Source organism: Canis lupus, chromosome 26 (assembly GCF_003254725.2).
Source record: "Canis lupus dingo isolate Sandy chromosome 26, ASM325472v2, whole genome shotgun sequence".
Classification (NCBI taxonomy): Eukaryota; Metazoa; Chordata; class Mammalia; order Carnivora; family Canidae; genus Canis; species Canis lupus.
Window position 1 is genome coordinate 33,549,205 of NC_064268.1, and position 22,215 is coordinate 33,571,419.

General features: G+C 39.0%; 1 protein-coding gene across 1 annotated transcript in view; it reads left to right on the forward strand.

The window, feature by feature from the left end:
* PCDH15 (protocadherin related 15) overlaps positions 1 to 22,215 on the forward strand; it is a 906,505-nt gene that overhangs the window by 632,388 nt on the left and 251,902 nt on the right. The window contains 2 exon segments of the mRNA XM_035706656.2: positions 12,723 to 12,802; positions 21,799 to 21,892. Of these exon segments, the coding sequence (XP_035562549.1) occupies positions 12,723 to 12,802; positions 21,799 to 21,892 (174 nt within the window).

The window sequence follows — 22,215 nt, forward strand, 5'->3', positions numbered from 1 at the left end:
TTCTTTGGCTGAATTATTATTATGATTGCTGCCAAATGATGATTTTCTGATGCTGTCACCTCTTTGACATTGATTAGTTGGCATTCAACTAAAAGAAAAGCTATCTCTGCTCCCCTGTGTATTTATTCTTATTTATCAATACCAAATATGAATTCAAAAATTTATCTTCTTCAGTTGATTGTTGTCCATTACAATCATTATATATCCTTATGCTCAAATTGTCCCAGAACTCGTCTTGATGAGCCAGCCTGTCCTTTACAAGTCCTTGTCACATGGCCCTGTCACATTTTGAGCCCCGAGCTATTTTCCAGCACAGCAACATGTTCCAGATCCACTTTATTCTTCTCTTATTCCTGTTCCAGATCTAACCGTTTTTCTAAAAAGCTCTGGTTTCTTTAAGTGGGGCAGATGGCATTTAGGAACCAAGACCTGAGGGCACAGAATGTTCATGATTATTGGCTATCTCTGCTTCCAGGCCTTCTCAATGGCCAAAGTTAGGCAATATACGGGCATAGATGTATGAGTACACCTGCATGTACTCAAACAGACACACGTGTCTCTACACATGCCACATACATGTGCATGATATATACATGCATGTTCATTTGCATTTATATTAATTTTATGCCTACATATACATCTCTATACCAACATGTACCTATTATATGCAATATCATATTATACATTTGTATATATTATGAAATATATATGTGTATATATATATATATATATATATGTATGTATGTATTAGTTCACTAGTATGTCACAATGAGAAAACTGGCTCTTTTATCCTTAGTATATTTCCTTTATATATATATAAAGGAAATATACTAAGGATATATACTAAGGATATATATAAATTATATATATATATATATAATTTTATTGAAGTTTGATTTGCCAACATATAGTATAACACTCAGTGCTCATCCTGTCCAATGCCCCCCTCAGTGCCCATCACTTAGTATATTTCCTTACTGAAGGTAACCAGTCTCCTGTTGACTCCCATGCTGATGTCCTCTTCAGGCTACCCATGTTCTCGTGCCAAATGCCTGCCTGTCCCTCCTCTTCTCCCAGCACAGATGCACTCCCCACCCCATGTGGACTCTGGCATGCTGTACAGGGCCATGGAAACACCCTCCGTATTGAGCCCAGACTTCAGCACATCTCAGGACCAGCTGCTACCACCATACACTAAATGGTTGCCTTCTTCATTCCACTTGTGCCGTTAGAGTCCCCGGCACACTGATGTCCTACTAGCACCCTTCCCGTGTAGATGGCCTCATGACCTGTAGCTCAGCACCCCACACAGATCGTGCAAAACCTCTTTGGACCTTGCAACCACCCCAGGCCACCACTCTCTCTCACAGAAGCCCGGCTTCCTCCCCTGGGCTCTACCATCCCATTCCAGGCATCCTGAGAAACCCCCTTTGCCTCACGTGGATAGGGATGCTCCATGATAGGACGCCAACACCCACTCAGGCTCTGACTCCCCACATCAGGCAGTTCTAACAATGTTTTGTAATTTTCAGATTGCAATGTTTCTACTTCTCTCATTGAATTTACTCCTAAGAATTTTATTTTTTAACTGTATGAAGTGGAATTATCCTCCTTAATTTTATTTTTGATTGATCATCATGAATATATTGTAATACTATGGATATTTTTATATTGGTCTTGTATCCTGCATCCTTTCTGAACTCATTTATTAGTCTAATAGTTTTTGAGTGGGTTCTTTAGATTTTCTATTTAAAAGATAATGTCATCCGCAAATGGAGATAATTTTACTTCTTCCTTTCCAAGATGACTTTTATGTCTTTTTCTTGCCTAATTACTCTGCTAAACCTTTCAGTAGAATGTTGTAATAGTTTTAAGGATAAATCTCTGTCTTATTCCTGACCCTACTAGAGAAGCTGTTAGTCTTTCAACTTCACTACGATGCTAGTTGGGAGTTTTGTGTAGTTGTCCCTTGTCAAGTTGAGGAAGTTCCTTTAAATTCCTACTTCATTAAGCATTTTTATCACAAAGTAGTATTGGATTTTTTCAAATGCTTTTCCTGATTTTTCTTAAATGATCCTTTTTTTCCCTTTGTTTAAAAAAATCTGTTTATTACATTAATTGAAGTTTCTTATGTTGAAATAACTTTGCATACCTGTGACAAATCACATTAGGTCATTATGTAGAATTGTTTCTATATATTGCTGAATTTGAATTGCTAGTACTTTGTTAAGGATTTTTACTTCTATGTTCATTGAATAGATTGACCTACAGCATTCTTTTCTTGGGGTTCCTCTGTCTGGTTTTGGTTTGAGGGTAATATAAGCCTCGTATAATTAGGAAGCGTTTCCTCTTTTGTATTTTAGAAGAGATTGTGAAAATGGTGTCAATTATTTAAATGTTTGCTAAAATTTACTAGTAAAGCTATTTGGGCCTTTTAAAAAAATACTTTATTCATTTATTCATGAGAGACACAAAGAGAGAGGCAGAGACACAGGGAGAAGGAGAAGCAGGCTCCATGCAAGAAGCCCAATGTGGGACTCGATCCTGGGACTCCAGGACTATGCCCTGAGCCAAAGGCAGATGCTCAACTGCTGAGCCACCCAGGCATCCCTTTAATGTAGTTTTTTAATTTTGTTTTTGAGATTACTAACTTCATCTTTTTACTTATTATACATGTACCCAGATTTTCTCTATTGTCTTTAGTCAGTTTTGGTAGTTTGTGCACTGCTAGGGATTTGTTCATTTCATCTAGGTTATTTGATATGGTGGGATACAGTTCTTCATCATATTTCCCTAAAATCTTCTCTATTGCTATGAGGCCAGTAGTGATAGCTCCTCTTTTGTTTCTAATGTTAGTAATTGGAAACTTCTCCTTTTTTCTTTATCTGTCTGACTAGAAGTTTGTCAGTTTTATTGATCTCTTCAAAATATAAACTTTTGGTTTAACTGATTTTTGCTCTATTGTTTCTTTTTATTTCATTAATCTACACTTTAATTTTTATTTATTTCCCTCTTCTTGTTTTAAGTTTATTTTACTCATCTTTTTTTCTATTGTCTTAGTTGAAAAGTTATTGACCTGAAAACCTCCTGTTTTGTAGATACAGATGCTTACAGCTATACATTTTTCTCCAAGAGCTGCCTTGCACTATTACATAAATTTTTGTGTGGATTTTTTAAATAATTTTCATTCATTTTGAAGCTTTTTCTAATTTGCTTTATATTATTGTCTCCGCTTCTGAGTGCAATGCTTAATTTCTGTATAGCTGTGAATTTTGAGACTTTATGTTGTTTGTTTCTAATTTTATTCCATTATGGACAGAGAAGGGATTAGCAGATGGCAGACAGTGGGTTTCTGCAACATGAATTGACAGGCAGAGGATAAGAAATGTTTGCTGTTGGCCTGTCCCTCCAGGGCAAGTACCATAGTCTCACACTGGAGCTGTAGGGGAGCAAGAGGCAATGATTCTGCCTACACCTGTTACAAGTAGAGCTTTTCTCATGCTGTGCTGGCTGAGAGTTGGAGGGGAAACACCTTATTGTTCAAATGCCACAGACTCTTGCTGTTCTTACTGAGATTTTGTAGATTTTTTTTAAATAAATGTTTCTTCTGTTGCTGTATGGTCTTAGAACGACTTCTACAGACTTTAATTTTTTAAACTGTTTTTTACTAGTCATGGTTGTTTTCATGGGAGAGGGTCTACAGAGCTCTTAAGTCGACCAACCCTGAAGTATTCCCCTCATGTGCTCTATTCTTGTTCAGTTTAAAAAGCAAGTACAACTGCAAAATATGTTTTAAGAAAGTTTTCCTGACATGTTAGTCCTGTTTATTGACTTATAATAATTCATATTGGGTATTATTTGTTCTGAATTAAGGATTTAACTGAATTTGTCCTTTCTGTCTCCAAATGTTGAGAGACTTTTTTTTCCCTATCATTTCTTTATGTCCCACCCCTACTAAGCCCATCCCTCCTCTTTCAGGATTAACTTACTAACTAATCAATATCACACTTTCTGATGCCTTATGATTAAACATGCCAATACATAAGTGACCAGGGAGAAATGTCATGTTTTATGTTTACATTTTAAATGTTATGTCTTGCTGAGTTTGGTAACATGTCATATATGTTACTTTATCAAGTCTTCCATGGAGTGAGTTCTACTGATGACTGACCTTTAAAAACACTATACAGGGTGCCTGAGTGGCTCAGTTGGTTGAGGGTCTGAATCTTGGTGTCAGCTCAGGTCATGATCTCACAGCATGAGACAGAGCCCCACATGGGGCTCCATGCTCAGCAGGAAGTCTGGTTGAGATCTTTCCCTCTGTCCCCCACCTCCCTTTCAAAAAAAAAATTCAAAATAAATTTTAAAAATTTGAACAAAAAACACTTTACAGATTTTTTAAAAACTGCATGATGCAATTTTCATCTTGATATTAATACCAATTGTATTTATTAAGTGTATGCTGTGCACTAAGCTGCATCCTAGATATGAACTATTTTAGTAGTGTTGAAGTTGAATCAACATGACAACCTTGAATTAGATGCCTTTCTATTTCAGTATCCTACATGGAGTCACTGAGACACAAACAGGTTTAATCATTTGCATAGCTAATAAGTGGCAGATTTCACCTTTTATATTTTGCTTTAAAGCTTAAGATTTTTAGCTACCAAATTAAATCAATTCCTTAGACAATACTTTTTATTTGAGTAGAATTCTAGAGCTTTCTAAATATCTTTTGCTCCATCTGGTTCTACATCAACTATATAGACTATACTTTTCAAGTGTTATTCACCCATGTTATGTTTAGGAGTATAGGTTCAGTGACAGAGTCTAGTTCAGATAGTTAAAAGTCAGATAATTAGGACTATGCCCTCAATCTTACTAGTTCTGGGGTCTTTTTTTAATAAGTATAGGCTTAAAACAATATATGCTGAACATTATTTCTTTCTCAGTATTAATATCATAAAGGATCAGAATTTTCTCAAAGGTAAGGATGGACTGTCATACATGACACATCATTCCTGATTCTTGACTTTAAATATATTATTTATAATGGTTTCCTAATACATCTTTTGGCTTCCTGAGCACAGGATAATGTGACTATTAGTTTCTAAATTAGATTCTATATTTATACCAACAGATCGTATTGTGGTATATGAGGCTTAATGGATCCCTGTTTATTGATCCCTATGTTCTTTTTTAAAAGTAGATTTTTCTGTCTTTTTCCCTCAGTACCGTCAGACCATTAGCTGCATACTTACTCCATTCAGTTGGCCTGGCTCTATTAACTCCACTATTTTGAAAATCTAGTTTTAATGTGCTCAAGTCTGGGAACTAGTACATAGACTGTGAGGGAGGGCTTGAGAAACCCTTGAACTAATATGCAACAGTTTAAGTAGGGGTTTTGTAGGTCTTCAAATATCCATAGGCCTGAAAACACACACACACACACACACACACACACACACACACACTTCAATTTATTTAAAACTGAACAAGAATCATTTTGTTTAGCTATATTGGCATCAAAAATATTGTTTCTGAATTATATCTATTCAGTTTATTACCAAATCTTGAGTGTTGAGAATTGACAGTAACCAACTATCTTTCTACAATAATTAGATTATCCTTGGAAGTTAATAGTAGCCACCAATAGGCAGTAGTAAAAGAGCACCAGTGTTCTGTCACAAGCTCTTTTCTAAGTCTGAAAGACACTGAGAAAGACAAATGTGGAGTATGTAAGATGAAAATCAAAGTACTTTTGTTTTTTTGTCTTTTAATATAGTTGATTGAAGTACAAAACAAAACTGGATCCCTATATTCCTTTCACTAAACTTACCCTCTCAGCCACAGGAAATGCAAAGGCAAACGCAAACTGTAAATACTAAAGCACACAAGTAACAAAGCAGACAAGCAATCTTTCTTACATTCTAGTAAGAAAAAGAACAATTAACAAAATATATGTGAGTTATATAAAATTTTAGGAGGTAATAAATGCTATGTGGAAATGTACATGAGGAAAAATGGAGAGGAATGTATGGAGGATGACAATTTGATCAGTGATGATTTTGCTAAGGTGACACTAGCAAAAAAAAATAAATAAAATAAAGAAGGTGAGAAGATGAGCGCTGTGGGTATCTGGTGTTCTGAAGTTGAGGCCTGACTGGTGTGTTTCGGGAACAATGAAGCACTAGTGCAACAGGAACAGAGTAAGAAAAGAGGAAATCTGTAGAAATGAAGGCACCCAGGAACCAGAGATGTGTGGAGATATCTACTCTCAGTGAAATCGTGTAGTAATGGAAGAATTTGCATAGAGCAGTGTCACGAATAAACAATATTTAAAAGGATCATATGGATTCTCTTTTGAGGATGTGAGAAATTGAGCAAATTAGTTAGGGTGCTATATCAGTAGTCCAGATGAGCCTGGAGTGGTATTCCTGGAAATGATGAGAGAGGTTTCCACCTTGTTATATTTCGTGGGTAGACACTAGAAGATTTGTTGGTGATTAGATTTGGGACAGAAGACAAGTGAAGAGTGGCTACTGAGATAAGCCCGAGCCACTGGCAGGATTGAATTTCCATTAGCCAGAATGAAAAGGATGTCAGAGGAAGAATAATTCAATTTCAGACATATTAAACTTGAAATGTCTTGTGACATCTAATTAAAGCTACTGAGTAGGGGGAAGAAATTTGGGCTAGAAATATACATTCGGGGTCTTGAGCATTTATGCTCTACTTAGAATATTGAAGTTGGATGAACTTCTTAAGGGGGCTAATGTAGAAGACATCCAAAGACTGATTTTAAGGTGCCAAGGAAATGAGAAGGATCAGGAATGGTGACCCAAAAGAGGACAGGTCTTGAAGTTGCCTTAGGGGAAAAAAGTGTATTAAAGGGAAGGGAGAGATCACTTATGTCTAATGCCACTGAGAGATCATGTTAAAAACAAGCAAACAAAACCAAGAAACAGAATAACTGTGAATTGATCAGTGGTTTTACTAATATGGAATTTATTGGGGATATTTAAAGGAGCAGTTTCAGTACAGTAGTCCTGGGAGAATTGGAAACGTGTTCAAAATGGTTTCAAGAGAGAATGAGGGCAGTGAGAAATACAGTTAATGGCTGGACAGGATGGAATGTCTTAAGTTGCACTCATGAATCACCGGAGCATTCTACGTTAGCTGTATTTCCAAGGTTTAGCTATTTTACGCTGCATATTATTTATCAAACTATTTTTGTTTTTTTTAGAAAATTGAATACTCTGACATTTTTACGTCAATGAACTTATTTCAAAAAAGGAAATTTTATATCAGGATCGTAAATGACAAAACAGCGCTTCTTGACATGAAAAGCCTGAAAAAAAAAAAAAAAAAGAAAAGCCTGAATTATTCATCAAAAGAGATTGATAAACATTAAGATTTTGTCAAAGGGCCAGCAGTTTCACACCAGGAGTGCCCACATACACATTTTTTGGAAAAACTGCTGTATTGAACTGAAAACCTCAGTTCTTGCTGTCAAGTAGTTTAATGACATAAATCAGAACTCGTTTGCCTAAGTGAGAAAAAGAAAAGATCATCTAAATCTGTTGATTTTTATCTATTTTAGAACCCCTCGGGGCAGGTACTTTGTCTTAATGTCCTGTGAAATGTGCAGAATCATTCTGTGTGCATAAAGTGCACTCTACCAGATGGTATTTGATGGCTGTATTCATCTTTAACACGAATGGAATATTAGTTTAGAGAAGATTTGTTTTCTTTTTCCAAATTCCTTTTTTTCCAGTGTCTAAGCACCGCGCTTATTGAGATAAATACCTTTGTGTCCCTATTGGTACTTCTGACAAATGGGAGACCTGAGTTATACGCAGCGAAGTTATCTGGTTGAGCAGACTAGAAATAGTGGTGGCCTTGATCTTCAAAGAGACTCTATGTTGGCAAATTGAATTTAAATAAAATTAAAGAAAAAAAAAATAAAAGTAAAGATATTCTTTGACCTGCAAGCAAAAAATAAAGGACAATTAGCTGTATCGTAGCTCATTGTGTTGTTCAACCTCTATCACCAGACCAGTGACTGAATTCCATCACTTGCTAGCTGTGCAACGTGAGCATCGTTCAGTTATTTAACCTGAGGTGTTTAACCTCAGCTTGTTTACTGGAGGCCAAAGAAAACAGGAGCCAGCTGTTCTTTCCCTGTGCCCTCTCCCAAAATGCCCTTCCCCACATGACTTGCTCTCTCTCGCCCTCCACAAATGTTTGCAAATTTTCACATTTTCCTGATAGCTTTCTGACAACCGACATAGGACTGCAAGCCCTCCCTGTCCCTCCCTGAGTGTCCTCCCTGATTATTTTAGATATTAGTAGCACGTATAGAGACCTGAAAGCTCTAGTTTCATGAATTATTTTGCTTTGTCTCTGTCTCCCCCTACTATGGTGTGAGTTGCACAAAGGGAGAATTTCTCGTCTGTGTTGCTCACAGAATTTTGTGTGTGTGGAAGCCCCAGTGCTTATGAACACAGTGCAGATGATTAATAACCATTATTGATACTGTTTTTAGCTTCATGTTGTGCTGAGACACCTTGCCTAGGAGGAGAGGGTATAGCCAGGGCTGCAGCCCAGGTGGCTGGCTCCGGAGCCCACCCAGGAAGCCCCCAGAAGACCCCTGCTCCCATACTTTTGCAGACCTTGCACAGCGGGCTCAGATTGGACTTGACTGATCAGAAATAAAGGCATTGAAATTATATTTGCATAAAGGATGATAAATGCCTTTCTCTTCTCTTATGGAAGACATTCACACTACTCTCTCCCTTTTTTAAGATGAAAGTTACTATAATCTCCAAATTTTTAAAAAAATGTATCTTTCAATTAAGTAAATTATAGAGAAGTGTAACTGGAGTGGTGACAGAAAGACTCCTCTAATTGAAGTCCTTTGCGTTTCCCATTTATTATATGGTTACTGTGAGGTTTAAATGAGACAACGAGGGGATCGCTGGGTGGCTCAGTGGTTTCGCACCTGCCTTTGGCCCAGGGCAGATCCTGGAGTCCCGGGATCGAGTTCCGCGTCGGGCTCCCTGCGTGGAGCCTGCTTCTCCCTCTGCCTGTGTCTCTGCCTCTCTCTCTCTCTCTCCCTCTCTCTCTCTATGTCTGTCATAAATAAATAAAAATAAATCTTTAAAAAAATAAATAAGACAAGGATGAAAATATTGTTTCTGACACACAGTAAAGAGTCAATAAATTCTAACTCAAGGATTTGATCATATTTGAATTTCTTCCCATCTTTTAGAGATGACTGGCTAGACTCATATGTAGAAAAAAAAAACTATATATTTTTATTGTTTTTATCCTTTAAATATTTTATTTAAGAGATAGAGAGCACATAAGTAGCAGGGGAAGGGCAGAGGGAGAGGGAGAAGCAGACTCTCCACTGATCAGGGACCCCAACATGGGGCTCCATCCCAGGACCCTGAGATCATGACCTCAGCCGAAGGCAGACACATCACTAACTGAGCCATCCAGGCAACCCTGGGAAAAAAGCTATAAAATGCTTTTAGAAATGTATTTTAGGTCAGAAATATTCACATGATCAAATCTAGATACTCAAAGAATCATTGCTTTTTTTTTTCTGATTTTTCTAGTTATTGCCCTTATGTGTTATTTCTTCCTTTAAACAGTTTCTCTTCTGGGGCCACCTGGGTGGCTCATCAGTTGAGTGCTCGACTCCTGATTTCGGCTAAGGTCAAGATATCTGGGTCCTGAGATCAAGCCCTGCGTGGGGCTCTGTGCTCAGCGGGGAGTCTGCTTGAGATTCCATGTCTCCCTCTCCCTCCACACTTGCCCCACTCGTAGTCTCTCTCTAAAATAAATTTTAAAACTTGAAATAATTTCTCTCCTTCAATATCGACAAGTAGAGACACACAGTGTTTACACAAGTGCTAACACATGTAGTGGATAGATTTCAGAGCTCTAATCCAGATAGCACCATTCCCCCTCCCTTGGTTGACTGAGAAATGATGAATCCTCACTACTTACTACACCGTTGGCCACAGATCCTCAAACAACCACAGAGGATTGGCTAAAAGAGTGAAAGAAATAAAACAATCAAAAAAGGATTTCCTTCCAAATCCTGGGCCTGAGTCGAGTTTCCATATGGGTGCAACCCCATGTGAGAATGAAGTAGGCCCATTCCTGCCCCTCCCATCTCTTAAAAACCAGAAGTATTTAAATGGCCAAAGAAAACGGAAAGAAGTATTTCAAGGTATCTCAGGAATTGAAAGTAATTAATGTGGATGAAAAATTGAAAATCCTCTAGGAATTTCTCTCGCATTATTTTAGGAACATAACAACATAATGACTTAAATACGTAAGATGGCACAGCGTTCACAGTGTTCTCATCCCACAGCAACAGTAACAGGTATTAGAGTAGATCCAATCCATTAGAAGAAAGGTTAACATTAATCTGGACTTAGCATTATTTACACAGAGCTATCGTGCTCCAGAATCCAGTTCTTTTGGCTCTTATGAAAATACAAGACCATCAGCCATCTTTCAGAAAATAACCACTACCACATGCCAGCGAACAAACAAAAAGAAATTGGTAATATCTATAACAGTATGACAGGGAAAAATGACTGAAAGAGAAAAACAGAAAAAAAAAGTGTAGTATGAGCTTTTCAGTGCTAACAGGCAGTCTCTTAATGACATAGGTAGGCCAGGACCGAGGACCCAGAGGGGCTCCCACGGGACCAACCAACAGGGCCCCTGGCTGTGCGCAGGATGGAAAACAAATGCGAGCCAGCAGGAGGTGAGAGCAGAGTTTATTGAAGATACAGAGAGAGTGCAGGTCCAGACTGTCTGGAAGACACAAAAAGGAAAGGAGAGAGAGTCTCATCTTTATTCAGGGTCTAGTGTGCTTGTCGTGTCCTCTAGGGTATTCAGGAATGGGTCAGAGCAAGAACAGGTGCCCAGGTGTCCTCCATAAGTCACATTCCTTGGATCCAAGGGTCTTGGGGTTGAGATGTCTAGTGGGGTGGTCGGGTAGATACACAGGATGACCTCATCTGGTCTTTCTTGCCCGGTCACTCCTTAGATTTTATATGTTGTGCTAGATAAGTCCAAAGAAATCATTAATTCCTTGTCCCTTACAAGGAGGACATCCTGCATGGCATGTATAAGGTGGGGTGCAGGTCCTAGGAAGAATAGAAGCCAGAAAATGAGCAAAAAACAGATTTTTATGGAGTCCTTCAATCTCCCTGTCTCACTAACATAGCATAGTTCTGTGTTTCTTCAGAAAGTTCCCTGTGTCATTATTTGCAGTTCTGTTTCATCTTTTTGGCTAATACTTGCCTGGCAAAGAACAGAAAATAAGAGGATGATATCGCTTGATATTTATGAAGCATCTACTCTCAATTCCATTGAGACTGTTTTAAAAAATATTTTGTTTCTTACTCTATAAATCTTAGATTTCTACGATAAGGAATTCAACGAAATTTAAAATGTCAGATTTAGATATAAATGCAATGCTTCAAGGTATTACCCTGGGTAGTTTACTATTTCATTGCCTTTTAGTGACTGTGTATCCGTAATAATGCAAAAGCATGACTCAAAAGAAATAAGAGGTAGGCCTGAAGGAAGTGGTCACCTTGCTCACTTAAATTTGACTGCAGGGCCACCAGGAAGACAGCTATTCCCGTGGCCCATGGAGAAGATGTGGTAGGGATGGAGCTCAGACATAAGCACATAACTGCAGACGGTTGAAGGGTCGGCCCAGTGGGATCTGCTGATGGGGGGCGCACGGGAGAATAGGAATGAACAGTCAGGATATGAGGCTGAGCAAACAGAGGTGTGCAGGGGTCACTATGATGTGATGGAGCCTGAAAGCACCAGCCTGCAGTTATGTTGAGGGTGGAAGATGGAGAGACAGCAGGATTTGGGGGTTTGAACATTTTCAGTTGGGGATGCTTGTCCCTCATCCAGCTGGGTGCTCAAGGAGGCCACAGGTTATGCTGAAATTCAGAGGAAAAGGCAGGGTTGGGAATGTGTACCTCCAAGTCAGAAGCTGTTGGCCCGGTCTCCTCTGACTTGGGTGAAGGAGAGAGAAGAATGTATGGGAAACCTTCAACGCATCAGATGTTAGCCTGTGTGCCTGGACACCAGTCATTTCAGCTAAACCTCTCAGTGTTGATTGACTGTTTTGTGTTGTTACCATTCTCATTTCCAAATTCAGACGTTGAAAAATAATCACATGTGTAGACACGGAGCCAGTTTCGAATTCAAGTGCCCCGGCTCCAGATTCAGGATTCTTAAACCATGAAGCCTCCTGACTTGACATATTCCCAGCAGAAAAGGGAACCAGTGGACTACACAATGCCTTTACCCTGTAAACATGGACACAGAGTCTAACACATCTGTTTTAACTGTAGAGATACACTCGTGTAAAAATTAAATACACGAACCATCACTCTATTTCTGCACCAGGTAAGATTATGTGCACATTAGGACGATATTCCTCTTACTCACTGTCACCACCTTCAGAGGAGAGGAAATGACAGACATGCTGGGGTGATAGGAAATTCTGAATTTTACCTCTTGCCGTTGGCACATCTTCTTATCCCTTGTGTGTCCAGGTGTCTCGGGGATGTTCTGTGCTGTTGGTTTCCCGCTCCTGTGTTCCAGGGTACCAACCAGGAGCTGTGTCCATGACTCGATAATTCAATCATGTTTTCTCTCTGAAGGCAACTGATCGAGAGGGTGACCCGATAACGTATGCCATTGAGAATGGAGACCCTCAACGAGTTTTTAATCTTTCAGAAACGTAAGTTACAAATGATCTCAGCATTTATTTTATTTATTCCTGGTAGCAGGGGAACAGACTTCTAATCAGAGGCTTTCAGCTGTTTGTAGTTTTATTTTACTTTTTTTATTTTTCTCTAAGAATGCTAATGAGATCTGGGGGCGGGGGATAATTCTGAATTCAGAAATCTTACCCAGGAGACTACTTATTTTAAACATTTTTACTAGGTAAAATCCACTGAGGTGGAAACACTTTATTTGTAGACTGGGATTAATTAGATCCCTTTAAAGTTGCCAGGTACTCATAATAACAAAGGCCTTTCTGCCGAGAGTAATGTGGCGCTAAATTGTTCATTCAAAGAGAGTTTTGTAAGACAAAGCATAATTCAGACATATTTAAAGTACCAACAAAGTCTACCCTTTGGCTTTTGAGTCGTGTAGGTGTATTCTGAAAAAGCTTAGCACACAAGCATCACCTGTCCCTGCCCAGCCTTTGGGGGTCTCTATCACTGTGGCTCTACTCCCCTCCCAGGGTGGCAGAGAGAAAAGCAGTCACCCCCAGGAGGAAGGCCGGAGCCCCTGAAGGAGGCGCTGAGGTTTGCAGAGGGGTCACTGACTTCCCTTCTGCAAGAGCCATGTACCAGTGCCGTGGTCACCTGTGGCTGGTCCTATGTCTCGGACTCTGACTCTGAGCAGCCACAAGTGGCTCTCCTCCCTAAAAGAATGGAAAACTCAACGTGGACCATGATTATAACGTGAGAATTTTCACAAAGGAATCAGACACTGCTTTCGTCTCGGGAACATGTGTGCATGATGTCAATTCCAGGGAACGATAGATGGTCGCTGGTCTTTGGAGGAACACCTGTAATTTCACGTTGACTAGGTTGTTCCAACCATGAGTTAGATTGCCTGGAAACAGTACTGCTCAGACTTTTTGATTTCACAAATGAATAAACTTCCATTTAAAAATATGGAAAGGAAAAAAAAATAAAAAAAAATAAAAAATAAAAAAATAAAAATATAGAAAGGTTGGAGCATCTGGGTGGCTCTGTGGTTGAGCATCTGCCTGTGGCTCGGGTCGTGATCCCGGGATCCTGGGATCGAGTCTCACATCGGGCTTCCCACAGAGAGCCTGCTTCTCCCTCTGCCTGTGTCTCTCCCTCTCTTTGTGTCTCTAATGAATAAATAGAATCTTTTAAAAAAAATGGAAAGGCTTAACTATTCAGAATTTTCTCCTATAGATAAATACAAATCTAAGTTAGCTATGATTTATAATCATCCTGAAAGAAATAAATTTTTTTAAAGGAACACTTTAACAGCAATCATGACTGCATGGTACTGGTATAAGAGTATAAGAGTATATTATAGATCACTGTGATAAAGCTAAGAGTCCAGAAATAACCAGATTATAACATTTGTGGTCAATCAAGCCCCCCCCCCCCCCAAAAAAAAAAAACAGCCAAGACAATCCAACCAGGAAAGAATAACCTTTACAGTAAATGAAATTTGGGGCTGTGTACAAAGGAATGAAGTTGGATCTTTGCCTCACAGCATTAGCAAAAATTAAAGTGGATCATAGACCAGAGATTAGAGTTTGTAACTTTTAAGAGAAAATACAGAAGTAAATCTTCAAAATGGGAACTAAGCAGTGCTTTCCTAGATATGACACAAAAGCCCAGTGACTAATAAGAAGACGGGTAAGTTGGGCCTCATTCAAAATTTGGAATATATATGCTTCAATGGTCAGTATCAAATAAGTGAAGACCACCCCAGCCTGAGAGAACATATGCTTAAATTATGTAGATGATAAAGGACCTACAAATATCTAGAATTTGCAAAGAACCATTACAACACCAAAATAAACGGAGAAATAATCCAAATAAAAAATGGACAGGAATTTGAATAGACATTTCTCCAAAGACACGATATGCGTGGCCAATAGCATCTGGAGATGCACTTGTGATCACGAGCCATCTGGGAAAATGCAAATGAAAATCACGAGATGCTGCTTCTCACCTACTTAGAATGTCTGTAGTGAAAAAGGAAGGGAAAAAAAAAGAATCATGGGTGAGATATCAGAGTCCTCATCTGTTTCTGAGGGGAAGTAAGGTCACTGTGTTCTTTGGAGAACAATGTGTGATTTCTTCTAACTGTGAGATGGAGAGCTACCCTATAACCTGGTAATTCTATCTGTATCTACTCAAGAAATGAAAACATACATCCCCAGAAAGAGTTGTACAAGAGTGTACACAGTGGGATTATTTGCAACATATGGGAACAATTCCACGTTCATCTATAGATGTGGATGGGTCAACAGAATGTCGGCCCATACAATGGAGAACCTTGTCAATAAAGGAGAACATCGTGCCAACACCTGTCACAACACGGATGGACCTTGCAAACATTATGCTGAGTGGAAAGTCATTCACGTAGGACCACACACGGTATGATTCCGTTTGTGCGAAACATCCAGAACAGGCAAATCTATAGCGACAAAGGAAGTAGACGAGTGGTCGCCTGGGGCTAGGGAGTGGGAGCGAACAGGGAGTGACTGCCACTGGGTGATGCTAAGAGTGATGAACATGTTCCAGAATTTATTGTGGTAACATTCGACAACTCCACGAATATACCAAAAGTCATTGAATGGCACCCTCCAAATGGCTAAGTTTGATCCTATGTGAGTTATATGTTAATAAAGTTGTGTTTGAAAAAGACAGCAGTGAACCTCCCCTGCCAGAGCAAGCAGGAGGCCCAACCCTATGCTCTATTAAGGATTTCCATTCCTGTCTATCTGCTTTTCCCCCTGAGTCTGAACAATTTTCGATGACTGGCTGTGAAATCGGATGAGCCACCAATTTTACCAAAGAAATTCTCCCCTCGTGGTGATACCCTAGCAAGGATTTCTCTCCTTTTTTCTCTCATCTCTGTTTTTGAAACCAAAGAAACACCTAACTAGGTCATAGAGGTTCTTTAAGGTATAAAAGATATCAACCTGGCATCCTTGTTGTCTACACTGACCCCAGTTCCTAACACTACAGCTCCTTCATCAACTCACACACACTTAAGGCCAATCTCCTTAAGTGCAAAATGCTTCCGGGACAGCTAGAGCAGAGCACGTCCTTGTGACCTTCGCAGGGTCTCTTTCAATGATCATCCTTGGTTCGGGGTCCCAGACAGCGGGTCCAGTGCTTTCTATCCTATGGTCAGTTTACCTCAGCCACTTCATTGCTGTTGCTGTTGTTATATATTTGCAGGCTACCCGAGCCCATGACCAATGTATTTCCACACATTTGAAAAATGTGGGAAAAATTGAAATTTTAATCCCTTCCCTCTCAAAACTTCTGGGCTACCTGTGCACATTTGCACCACTGCTTCTATGTAAGTTTTAAGAATTTGAATACTTCAGGTACCCTTTAGAGAATAATAGAAAGGAAAGAATGGTCTACCTTAGCAGACACTATAATCTATACACATAAGAGTTTCTGGTTACGCTTTCCTTCTCAAAACAACAACAAAAAAAGTACATGTTCATTGTTCACTTTAAATACTATATTATTTTATGCTATGATACAAATTTTAGCACTAATCATCATAATCCTACCATTAGTCTACCTCGTTCTGTTGAAATAAAAATAGGCCAAAAAAAAAAAAATAGGCCAAACTTTTTCATAAACCCTTAAAACAATCAGTAGTAATAAACAATCATTTCAATGATAGTACGTATTTACAAGATGCTGGATTTTTATCTCATATTAGTGTATTGGATTAGTCACATTGCCACGAAAGAAACTCACTCACTCTTTCAAGAAAATGATTTGTTCCTATAAATGAGTCATTCCTCACCACGTGTTAAATGACCAGATCTGTGAGGTTCTGTAACGCATTCTATTATTTTAATAACTTTTCATAGTATCTTTGTTGAGAGCTGCGTGTGACCCAGCAAATATTTATTCATCAAACACTCACAGATAAGTAAGCATTTGAACAAGATATAAAGAACACTTCCTTTCTAGTGTGATGGCCAAATATCTACATCAGTTATAGCAGGAAGGTGAGGACTTTTCTGTAGACGGAATCGTGTAGAACACGGAGAGGCAAAAACGCTAAGCAGAAGAACCTCCAAGTTCTATCTGGCCCTTATTAGAATTTTAGGGGAAAAGCTTTCTTTTTATCTTCACTGGCATTTTATTTTTTTTTCCCTACATGACTAAATTCATTTTGACACCGATTTTAAAGCTTATTATCTGTGACACGTCAGTGTGAACTTTGCAACTACATTGAAGATTACGTAACATTGAAGAAAAGGATATGCACTTGCTTTTCTGTCTCTCCTTCTCTCAAAATACACATCTGAATGGAAGCACTTCCTCATGTCCTTCGCTGGACCACGGTGGCTCCTGCCACCACCTTCTGAACTCAGCCCAACTCCGGCCTCTTCTGTGGGGGCCTATGTTTGCTCCCCGCCAATCACTGTTTCACACCAAACACCACATCACACATCTTCAAGGATACTCCAGCCTCTAAATATCATCGTGAGGCCTGTAATGTGATGCCCACCGGCAGCACGGGAAATCTCTCAAAGACTCAAGACACTTGTAAGGATAAATGATATTAAATCACAGCCGGTGGAATATATTGAAAATGTTTAAAGGAGGCCTCGGATACAGAGCGCGAGAGCTGTGGGGTAATTTCTGTCAGCCCACAGTGTTGCTGCCCCAATATTTCCTAATCCACCATGCAATTTGGGGAAAAAAAATGACTGCTTGGAGCATCAGATTTTGAGTGCCAGCAGACTGGCTTATGTGGAAGGAGATCCCCCTCTACCATGTTTTAGTTACATGGCCTGAACAACTTCTGAACACCCATTTTTAGGGTTAGGCAAAGCACCCCATTGTCTAAAAAAGCTTGATTTTGTTCAGTACAGTACTTTTCAGAAAGATAGCCTTCAGGTTTGGTGAGAGAATTCCATGTAATCCAATTAATTTGATTGAAGTGAAAGTCGCGTGGCGTAACATCAACCATTTCACAGTGAACAGCTCGGTGGCACTGAGAAGGCCCACTGGGTTGTACAACTACCACTTAGATCTAGTTCCGGAGTATCTTTATCCCTCCAAAGGGAGACCTGACCCAATAAGCAGCTGCTCCCCAGTCACCTCTCCTCTCACCCCTGTCTCAACCACCAATTATGTTCTTGACCAATTGGCCATTTTTCATATAAATGGAAGAATGTAACATGGAGCCTTTCGTGTCAGACGTTTTTCACTTAGCCCAATGTTTGGAAGTTCAGCCACGTTGAGCAAATCTCAATACTTCATTCCTGTTGATGCGTGCCTACTATCACGTTGTTTGCATGATACAATCTGTTTCTCCATTCATACATTGATGGACATTTGGGCTGTTTTCCGGTGCCTTGGCTCCTGTGACTACTGCGGCCGTGAACACATATGTGCATGTATTCAAGATTCTGTTTTCCATTCTTTCACGTATATTTGCATAATTGGAATTCCTGGGTCATATTGTCATTTTATGTTTACTTTTTGAGGAACTGCCAGGCTCTTTTCCACAGAGACTGGACCACTTTCTGTTTCCATCAGCCATGTACACGGGTTCCAGTTCTGTAAACCTTGTCAACGTGGTTTTTTCCCATTTGTTGTCTTTTGTTAATTATATCCATCCTAGTGGATGTAAAGTGGTATTTTATTGTAGCTTTGATTTTTATTTCTGTGACTACTAATGGCATTGAGTAATATTTTCTTGGACTTGTTTGTCATGTATTTATCTTCTTCGGAGAAATATCTGTTCAAGTCCTTTGACTAAGTTTTAATTGGGTCATTTGTATTTTTGTTATTGGGGTTTAAGAGTCCCTGGCACATTTGGGGAGCCAGTCTCTTATCAGATATATGATTTGCAAATAGTTTCTCCCATTTTCTAGGGTTTTTTTCAACTTTGTTTATGATGCCAAAAATTCTTAATGTTGGTGAAATCTAGTATACCTATTTTTTTTTCTTTTGCTGCTCATGCTTTTAGTGTCATATTTAAGAATCCGTTGTCAAATCCAAGATCATGAAGATTTATCCTCAAGTTTTTTGCCTAAGAGTCTCATGGTCTCTGTACTTAGGTTTAGATGGTTGATCTATTTTGAATTAATTTCTGTAGATGGTGTAGTCAAACAGGCCAATTTCATTCTTTCGCATGTACATCTCCAGTTGCCCCTGCCCCATTTGTGGAAGAGACAATTCTTTCCCAATTGAATAATCTCAGCATCCATGTTTAAAACCAATTGGCCACAGATATATAGATTTATCTCTGGATTTTCAATTTTATTCCATTCCCAAGGATACATGGGTGCTTTTATATGCCCTGATTTCCCAAGAAACTTTCTGCCCATCTTTTCCTTCCAGGCTTCCAGTGCACTAGGGTACACCTCAACTGTAATCTTTTGCCTCAGGTGACTGCAGGTTATTTCACGCCTTCCAGTGAGTTCCAGGAAAAACAAAAACAAAAACAAAAACAAAAACAAACTGCTTCCCTGCATCCAGTGAGTTCTGAGTTAGACAAAATAAAGACAAGCAGCATGCATTATTCCTCCAGACCAGCAAACAGAATTATTTATGAATAAGGATAGTTCTGCTCCCACTAGAAATGGGGACCAGAGTGTCACCCTGGGAAGCCTGACCGCCGTATTCAAGACCACTGATGTGACTCCTGTGAGATATATTTTCAATCATGTAAGATATAAGGAGCACTATTATTGATGTACGATTCTTATGTATTTTTATTATGTGAACTTACAAGAATTCCTGCATTCCTAAAGGCGGCCCAGGGTGTCCGGCTCTATAGCTTCCAGCCAGCTGGTAGTTATTTCAGAAATTTCACCTTTGCTAGTTATTTCAGAAATTTCAGGAAAGTGTGCTTGTGTGTACCCATCCACTAGTCTATAAAACCCACAAAATGTGACCTATTCTTTCTCTCCTTTTCCATCTCCCAAATATCCTGTCCAACTGCCTATTGTTCTGAGACACAAGGCACACACCATCTCAAGAGAAGGGATATCTACATAATAGTCACCTGACCATTAAAAATTAGCTGTTTATGTATAATATGGGAATACTGTATAAGGTTCTAGAGATTTTCTAGTTTAATGTACGGAGTAGAATATTGATGTTTGAACCTTAAACTGAGGGGAGAAAATGGAAAGCAGTAACTCAGTTTTCTTTTTTCTTTCATTGTACTATGGCTAGGTTTTCAGGTTTCCTTCCTTTTCTCTTTTTTTTTTCTTTTCTTTTTTAACAAGATGTTATTTGTTTGAGAGAGAGCAAGAGCCAGAGAGATCACAGAGGGAGAGGGAGATGGAGAAGCAGACTTGCCACTGAGCAGGGAGTCCAAACTGGGGCTTGATCCCAGGACCCTGGATCACGACCTGAGCCGAAGGGAGACGCTTTACCGACTGAACCACCCTGGTGCCCTCCTTCCTTTTCTTAAACAGCTTGTGAATACATCTCAGAAGCAATAAATGTCTTAGTTTTCTCTTGAAGTCATTTTACATTGAGATTATAAGAACCACCTGCATTGTGGGAAGTTACTCCAAAAGCCATTGTTATGAACTACTCTGGGGCTTGATTTTCAGTTATTTTGACAAAACATTTAAAAACTGTTCAAGTAGTGGACTTAGTTTTCATAGTTATACCACATGTTTAGAGCTTTTCCAAGTCCATCTGATCAACAATAACACAATAAAACTGTAACTCTGACTTTGATTCATTGGTGTTGACTCTCTTTACCCAACTACCATGTGTGATATGAATGGCTTAAATTCCACTATAACAATAAAACACTTGGATTAAAATGTGAAAGCCTTCTATCACTCAGAAATAGATTGGTTTTATGATTGAATAAATATTTTCGTGTTTTATTATATTAATATAACCTGTCCTCTACAATAGATGCTTGTTAGGACTTTACTAAAATGTCAAGTACAGCATCAGATTGTAGTATCTAAGACATAAATGTGGAACTTGCTTTAAAGAACATTGTAAGTGACCAAACTGTTATAAAACAAATTACATTGCAGAATAAAGTCTTAAATATTTGGAGGCATTTGTTTTAAACAGCGAAAGGGCAAGAAGTAGTATTAAAATAGTCTAATTATGAGAATTTGTCCAAAGGCTATTCATCTCCCATTATACATAATAAAATTAAGAAGCATCTAAATTTCAAAGGAACAACTAAACTCTAAAATTGTTGGTGTATCTGACAAAAACTTGCTTTTATAAATCCTAAAATGAGAGAGTGAAGGCTCATAAAATTATGTTTTCTTAAAAAGAATGTAAACTCTGCAGTCTGATTCCTCTCTGGAAAACAACATATTTAGAAATGATCATTATAGAGAATAAAAACAAATATTACAAAAATAATCCCAATACCTGTGAAAGTTGTAATATTCCACTGCATATTTTCTGATTGTCTACAATGAGCCTCAATTGTTTCAAAATGAGAAAAGAAGGATGAGATAGATGTTAATTGTTAGTGTTTGTCAAAGGTGGAATTCAGATGTTTGCATTTCCAGTATGGACACATAAGTGGCAATGGATGGGAATGTCGATATATATGAGTTTGAGTTCTAAGAAACTATTCCTTGATTCAAAGGAATATGAAACAGCTAAAAAGATTAATGGAGTCTTTTGCCTTTGAAATAATCATAAACAAGATAGATATCTTTCTTCCCGTAATGAATCAAGCACTGTTTTATTTTTCTCTTGGAGCCTGGAGAATCAGCTGGGTTATCTCCTTCAGTTTGGCAGTTTTTCATTGTTGCTAAGAAGCTCAACAGCCTTAAAAGCTTTTTTTTTTTTTTTTTCAATTTTCCACATGAATCCTAGATTCCTGCATCTTAAATATTCAGGCAACATTTGCCGACAGGGAAGAACCTGTGGAAAGTAGTTCCCAATGGGAGGAAGATTCCCTGTGACTTAGGATCTTTGTGTGTCTCATCTGTTTGTTTGTTTTCTTTGTTACTAGTACTGGGATTCTAACCTTAGGGAAAGCCCTGGACAGGGAGAGCACCGATCGCTACATCCTGATCGTCACTGCTTCGGATGGCAGGCCCGATGGGGTGAGTACCCAGCCTGGGGACAGGTGGCAAGAACGGTGTGGGAGCAAGAGAGCCTTATAGCCTGATGCATCACAACGCATCACAATCCTGAGTCTGGGAAGTCATCCCTTTGCACCCGGAGCAGCTCCTTAATACTTGGAGAAGTGCTCTTGTCTCTAATGGGCTCTTTTAAGAGTGGGACCCATGCTCTGAACCTGTCACAGTGTTGGAACTTCTCACCTTGACAGAGTATGTACCTGCCATTGGCATTCTTACCCAACTTATGGGAAAAAATGAAATCTAACGGTCTAAAATGCATTCCACGGTGGTCATCATGAGCATGG